Below are 7,800 nucleotides of genomic sequence, written 5' to 3'. Positions count from 1 at the left end.
GGGGGATCTAGGGCTTCAGCTGAATATGTAAAAGTGGAGGGCCCTGCTGGGCATAGGTGGAAGAAGAGAACCTTGACCTCATGAAGGCTGGATGCCCCAGGGGGTGGGAATTTTGAGGGTGGGGAGGTGGGAGTGGGGGGGTGTAGATAGAGGTTTCATCCACAGAGAAGAAGGAGGAGGGGCGAGGGGATTGGGGGTTCCGAGGGGGTGGTGGGGGATGGGGTAAGGGGACAACATAGGAAATGTAAATAAATCATCCAATAAAAAAAAAAAAAAAACCAAGGGAATGTAAGGCCAAGCACCACTGGCTGTGGTGGCACACACCTTTAATACCCGAACTCTAGGAGGCAGAGGCAAGTAAATACCTATGAATTCCAGGCCATCCTTTTCTACCCAGGGAGTTCTAGGAAAGCTGGGGCTACATACTAACACTTTGTTTCCAAAAAATGAAGAAATATAAAAGTAAAGAAAGTTAACTACAAAGTAGCACTAGCAAGGCAGCTCTGCAGTTTAAAGAGTATCCTCTACAGTTTCCTGCATCAAACTTCATATCCCATATTGATAAATTTCTCTGAGCTCAAATTTTATCAGAGGCACTCTGAGTAGGAATGATACAAAAAAGTAGGTTGGATTCAAATTACCCTCCAGGACTGGGAGCATAGCTTAGTGGTAGTGTGCATACTAAGCGTGTATGAAGCCCTGCATTCAACCTCCAGCGCCACAAAAAAGGGAAGCCCAACTTTCAATATTTATTGAACATCTGTCTTCTATTTGGGCCATACGAGAATTTCTCTGTGAAAGCAGGTTTCCTTGCTGACATTCTCTGACCACAGTGGCATAGCACATAGACACTGAATAGGCTTAAACCAGATAAGTGGAACAAATGAGGAGCTCTTAATTCTTGCCATGGTTCTTTTTACCTCCCAAAGAGGATACTACTATTACCTTGAGTAGAAAGGACAATGGCACAGAAAGTTACCATTGTTTGCAATTTATATTTTCATTCAGTGTGTGTTGTTTACAAAGTAAGGAAAAGTAAAAGGACAGGGTGGGGGAAGAAAAGAAAAGGGTTTGCAACTAAGACTTACCTCAGCTATCTTAATTTCCAGTCTAAGCACTGACTTCATGTCATGTTCAGCTCGAGAGCTATTAGCGCCTAAAAGCACAGCAGTGTCCACCATGAATTTGTAAAGGGCATCCCGATACTGTAGGAGATAAAGAAGCAAGTGTCCATGACAACAGCCTGGTAGGAAGTATGGTTTAGAGATGTGGAAGAGCAGAAACAGTAGGTGGAAATCAGCTTTCTTCATTTTCACTTTGTACTCAGAGTATGAAACCAGCATTATGCAATGCCAACCACCTACCTGCCACTTTGAGAGGAAAAATAAGAGTGATGAGTGCATGGGTACTATTTCTGTGACAGGCATCAAACACCAAGCAAACTAGTTTTCTGGTAACTGGTGATATTATGGATAAAAGAAACATCTCCAAATGAGTCCAGAATAGAAAGGTAAAGGTCAGGTGTCTCCTTCCCAGGCAAGTGATGCTTTAATAAAGTAATGGGAAAGAACTGTTTCTAAAAGCCGAGGACCTGATCCATGAACACTAATGCGAAGTGTGATTTATTCCAATCCAGCTCCATTTACTAAGAAATAAAAAAGATGATTACAGTGATTGGAGTCCTGTGTCTTTTCAGTTTCAGTTTCCAGAGAGTTCTCATCCCTGGCTCAGGTGGGGGAAGGAGAAATGATAATAAGAAACTATCAAATATAGTTTCATCTCTAAGGTACACCATGACCCTGCAAGCTATTCTTACTGTGTGGCTGACCTTAAGACCTATATGTTTCCTGGTAGATAGCCAGCCTTTTAATAAATGAAATTCAGTCAGCAAGCCTTACTAATAGCCTTAATTGGAGAGAATGTTTTGCCCTTCCCAAGTCGACTGAAAAAGTGTTCAGCTAGCTCAGTACACAAGGTGGCTTGCTAGGCAAGCTGGGTATATGATGGGGAAAGACATACAAATAAAAAAACTAAATAATTTGTTATATATAAGTGTGAATCTATTTATAAGTGTGCGCTCTAGTGATGCAGACAAACATGTAATAGCTATAACATGAGGCAAGCAAAAAAAGGTTTCATAATAAAGCCACTACATACATGAAAGCTGAAGAATTAAAGGATTCCAGCTCAGAAAACTTGGAGACATTCCATTTGAGGGACATGGGGTTTGAGAACAGTAAGAGAAGGGTCCTTCTGTTGAAGGAAGAATAAAAACAGGTGAGTTAGGAGAAAGAGGCTGAAAGCAAGCAATGAATAATCCTTGAACTTCTTCAGAGGAATTTACACTCTATCTTGAGAGCAAGACGTACTGGGGGTCGTGGTGTGGCCACAGAATTTGCCAAGTGATGCTAAAGGTCTGTTGAAGCTACGGTGGTTACAGCTGAATAATGGTTGTAGTTAAGGCAAGAGTGGACAGAAGTGTGATCTAGGACAGTAGCGATGGAAGGAGGGCAGGTGCTTGGAGAAATAATTCCTTGTAAAGGACTTGGATTAACTATTTATAGGGAGAGGGGATGATCTTAAGTCTGGTTCCTGAGACCACAGCAGAAGCAAAGGTTCCCTAGTCTGGCAAAAGGTTGACTCAAGAAGGAAAACTTGGCAATCTCCTTTAATGAGTATCCTCTGCCTGAAAGATGCCTAAGATCTGGGCTAGTTTGCAAGCATTCTCCATATAGAGGTTATTAGTACAGACTCAGGAAACCTGGGTGTGACTTGAGAGGCTTGTTTGAAGAGTTAACAAAATTTTCAATGTGAATTCAAATTGTCAAAATGAACTAGCCCTGTCCAGTGTCCAGGAAACTACCCTGTTTCCAAGCTAAGTCTAGAATTCTAACCTGATCAATCCTTTCTGTTTCTCATTACCCAACATTAACCCAAAGCACATGCTAAAAATAGAGTGCCAGCCCCTATCTTGTCTGATAAATCAGAATCACCATCGCTTGAGCCATGATATTTAACTACAACCATTCATGATATTTCCAAGGTTATATTTTAAGCCAGAACAGCTTTGAATGTTTTTCAGTTTGGCAAATGGTAGTGAATGATTTACACTCCTGAGGACTGACTGTTAGCTCATATCTTGGCTACTTCATGAGGGCAATAAACAGGCAATTTATACAACCTGTTTCTACAAAAGGAAGTAGAATTGTATGCCTAAACCAGTGGTTCTCAACCTTCCTAACACTAAGATCCCTTAATACAGTTAGTTCCTCACATTGTAATGACCTTCAGTCATAAAATTTCATTACTACTTTATAACTTTAATTTTGCTACTGTTATGAATCATAATGTAAATATCTGATATGCAGGAAATCTGCCATGTGACCTCCAAAAGGGTCATGACCCACAGGTTGAAAATTACATACCTTCAGTAAAAGAGGATGTACCTAATCTGGCAGAGACTTGATATGCCAGAGTAGTGGAATACCCAGAGGGAGGGCCACCTTCTCAGAGGAGAAGCAGAGGGGGAGAAGGACTCTGTGAGGGAGGGACCAGGAGGGGGAAAAGTATTTGGGATGTAAATAAATAAATTATAGCCCCAACATAGAAAACGAAATAAAGGAAGGAAGGAAGGAAGGAAAGAAAGAAGGGAAGGAGGGAGGGAGGGAGGGAGGGAAGAGAAGAGGAAGGAACGAAATGGGGAAAGAGAGAAAGAGAGAAAGAGAGAGAGAGAGAGAGAGAAAGAGAGAGAGAGAGAGAGAGAGAGAGAGAGAGAGAGAGAGAGAGAGAAAACTACTTGCCTAAACACAAGGTCTCTGCTTGCTGTACTGGGAATGTGCTCAGTAAAGTTATGATGCTTATTTCCAGGAAAGAAGCAGGCATTTTAAAGCAATTGATGAACCAAAGAGTAGCCAGACAAGACATGTACTTGAACATGAGTAAAACTTACAGATTTGGCTTCAGTAGTGTTATCCAGGAAGTCTTCCCTCACAGCTAGAGAGAGTGTTGCTTGGTCCAGCTGTTAAAACAAAACCAGAAAGCATGGTATTGACATTTTTAAATTCTTATGTACCATGTTAACAAGGGTCACAGGCTCATTGGCAGCCCAGCCATATTTTGAGTTTGTGTCACTATCACAAGAAATAAGTTTACTCCATTCAGAACTGCATGCAAATAGGCATTTTGATAGACTTAACATAATAGAGACTCTCCCTTCTTTTCTGATTTGTGCTTTCTGTCTTTGAGATTTCACCAACACTGAAGAGTCTTAAGGCTACTTGAGTTGGAAGAGATATCAGAGGTTATCTGGCAAAAGCCAAAGAAATTATTATTTTCCCAAGGTCACATGACTGGACAGAGCTCATAGTAAAACCACCTTCTCTTACCAGATCCAATAGGCATTATCACTGTTGTGCTCATCTGTTTGGGCCTGATGCATTAGACTTTATACCTCCCTATCTCAAAAGAATGGATTGTTTTAACTCAAAAAGAACCAACTGATATTTCTGAATACACTTTGTGACTTTTAGAATCTTCTCTGCATAGTTAAGAATAGATGAAAAAAACACAAATAGTAATCAGATTTTAATCTCAAGTATTTTCATCCATTTTTCATAAGTAAAATCTATGTAAAATTATAGTTTTCCCTGAAAATTTCTTTCACATGCAGCAAAGTCTAAAAAAGCCAAGTTATGGTGGTGCTGTTATAAAATTTAAGGGAATACTGGTGGTGTTTTTTGTGAGCAAAGTGTATTCAAAACGTCCGTGTAGCCCGTGTATATTGCTAATTGGCCTAAAACAACAAAGTCACAAGCCATCTTGGCTTGAGCCTACTGCAATTCCCAAACAGCAATTGTTTCTTCCAAAAATTAAGTAAGCCAGAATCATAAAACAAAATATTTTGATTAAGATGCTTTGGCCTTAGCCTCACAATGTCTTGAAGTGCCAGGGTGGGGGCATAACCAGGGGGCCCCCACCCACTCAGAGGAGAAGGGGGTAAGGGGGAAGGATTACGGGAAGTAGTGATGGGGGAGGAGGAGTTAGTGAGCTGGATGTAAAGTCAATAATTAAAAAGCAATAAATTTAGTTTTAAAAAAAGATGCTTTGGCTTTCAATTAAATTTGGACCATTCAGTGACTATTGTGAACTTCAGTCTCAGAAGAAAGGAAAATACACAGATAATAATATCAAGAAAGTCACAGCTTCTTCTCATGAAATGAGGTTAAACCTATGTAAGGTGAAAGTTTGGATAATTCAACTGAGGTTACCAGACCTTTTATAAACCTTCAGATTGTTATGGTTTCTAGAGAATATTTTAAATATACTAGTAATGGATTGAATAAGGTCAGTCAACTAAATTTCAATAGAAACACACAAACTCCTGAGGCAAAGTCTTTCTCAAGAAATCCATACAAGTACATCATATTTTCTGGTTTTTAAAAGTCCTTGTATTTACAATTGATATAAATGTTTCCATTTCAAAAGAGAAGAAAATGTCCATTCCAGCACTTGAGAAGTACATGGACTGGCAGTTCAGATCAGTTTGGGCTACAGAGTGGGTTACAGAGTGTTTTTAAAACTAGTCTGGGCTATGGATTTTTTTTTTTTTAGTGATTTTATGAAATCAGATATATTGAACTGAAGATATAATTTTTGTCTAATTATAATTGATATTCCAATATCAATTAGAATAAACTGTTCAGAGAGGAAGAAATAATACAAAGAGAAACATCTGAAAATTATGCTATAGGAAAGGGAAAAAAAACTACAGAAACTCCATTTCTAAGAGAATTTCTGATTAAAATCATGAGTTTTGCTGAAAGCCAGAAAAATGCAGGCCATGGAATAGCAATGGCTTTGAGTCATCTTACACTAGAACAGCCCTGACCATCCAAACAGTCTTTTGAGACCACACATCCCACTATTTCATAGTCCCTTAAATCCTCATTCTTACTCTCACCAGAACTAAAAGAAAAAGAAGTACATGTAGCAAGGTGATGCTTTAAAACTTGTCTTTCTGTTGTTTCTTGTAATTTTATCTCCCATTGAAATCCACATCAAATCTCTATCATCTTGACACAGAGAGCATTGCCAATGGCCAATGTGTGGATCAACCTGAATATCTTGAGGATGGAGATATATCTGCCCACTGAAAGGAGTACATCTTTCTATAGCCAGAGATTTGCTCATCTAATGCTAAAGTGGGTAAATGTTCAAGGTCAAATATTAGGCTAAGGAAAATGCCTGAGTCTACAACCAAATCATAGGCCAAACAGGCATGCCAACTACTCAAATTCAAACAAAGCATTGTTCAAATGCTCCTGGCCAGCTGATGGGCCATGTTTCAAGAGAAGAGAGCCTTTTGTCATATGCCATTGTTGACCAGTATCTATTGTAGAAACTCACAAAATTCAAGTGATCTAAACCAAATAGCAACAATGACAAGCAAATGATAATTTAATCTTCCTTGCCCATAAATAAAAATGAGACTCAAGAGAGTTGAACTAACACACATAGATGATAGGAAATTCACAAATCTAAACTGAAAACTTCAAGATCCTTGACACCAAAGCCAACTCTTATCATCACACAAGTGGTTTTCAAAATATGTGTTTAACAATTATAGTTTTACACACAATTTATTAATGTGTGTGTGTACACAAGCATGCATGGTATACATGTGGAGGTCAGAGGACAACTTACAGAAAAGAGTTCTCTCCTCCCAGCCAGTGGGTAACATGCATTGAACTTATCACATCACCAGGCTTGTCAGAAAGCACTTTTACCTGCTGAACCTTTTCATGGGCCCCTAAAAACTTAAAACTAACAAAACAGCCAATGCATACACACAAGTTGTAGAATTTTGGAAGCCACTAATCCACAAATGTTTCTGTCGGGTTCATTAGGTTTCACACAGATCTCAGAGCAAAGTTATTCCTGTCATATCTAGACACATATCTAGATGCAATTTCATGACTATGGAAACTGTAGATCTTTGTAGTTCTGGGGAGGAGGTTAATTCAGATATGTGAACATTCACTCACATAGTTTGGTACAAACAGGGATAGAAAAGCCAATGTGAGCTGCACTCAAATGCCAAGCAGTGCTTAAACACTTCAGTTTAGAACAAGCTGCCATCTTGGCAAAAGAAAGCAATAATAAGTACACAAGTGCCTCCTCACATTTGGAAAGGATTCTATTATTGACAGTGTTTCTGGGACGAGTGTAATTGAATACTAAGTGTGCAAGGCAAGCTGTTACCATGGTCTTCTGTTTCCCTTATCTTTCTCTAAATTGGCATTAAAGGTGGACTCAAACTAGTTTTAAGGGTTTTGGTTTTTTGTTTCAGTGTTTTTGCCACAATGTTTTTGGTGATGGTGTATTACTCCTGACTGATATCGGGAGGCATACGATATCGGTTTTTCTCATTTCTAACAATGCTTTCATTGATAGTTGAGTTGTAGTGACATCATTGTGTGAATTTCCCAAATGTTCTCCTGACCATCTTAGTAGCTATTGATAGATCCTAAATCCATTGGCTCTTTGATGATTTAAGTAATGGTTATCTAACTCTTTATTTCTGTTGACTTTTTTATTTTAATTATGTATATGTGAGATAGAGAGATAGCTCAGTGGTTAAGAGCACATAGTGTTTTGCTTTTTTAGAAGACCTAAATTCAATTCAGTTCCCAGGATCCATGTTGGTGGCTCAAAACTACCTACAACTCCAGCTCCGAGCATCTTCACTCACATCATCTCTCTATATCCCTCAAACACACACACACACACACACACACACAC

The 7,800-nt window shown here is 39.0% G+C and overlaps 1 protein-coding gene across 1 annotated transcript in view; it reads right to left on the bottom strand.

Moving 5' to 3' along the window:
- Positions 1-7,800, bottom strand: part of Phex (phosphate regulating endopeptidase homolog X-linked) — a 225,613-nt gene that overhangs the window by 170,228 nt on the left and 47,585 nt on the right. Inside the window, exons 7-8 of the mRNA XM_028772694.1 lie at positions 3,950-4,018; positions 1,089-1,205 (exon numbers count right to left, since the gene is read on the bottom strand). Coding sequence (XP_028628527.1) covers positions 1,089-1,205; positions 3,950-4,018 — 186 coding nt within the window. The remainder of the gene's footprint in view (positions 1-1,088; positions 1,206-3,949; positions 4,019-7,800) is intronic.

Source organism: Grammomys surdaster, unplaced genomic scaffold, assembly GCF_004785775.1.
Source record: "Grammomys surdaster isolate TR1022 unplaced genomic scaffold, NIH_TR_1.0 217, whole genome shotgun sequence".
Taxonomy (NCBI): domain Eukaryota; kingdom Metazoa; phylum Chordata; class Mammalia; order Rodentia; family Muridae; genus Grammomys; species Grammomys surdaster.
This window is presented reverse-complemented; position numbering and strand designations above follow the sequence as displayed.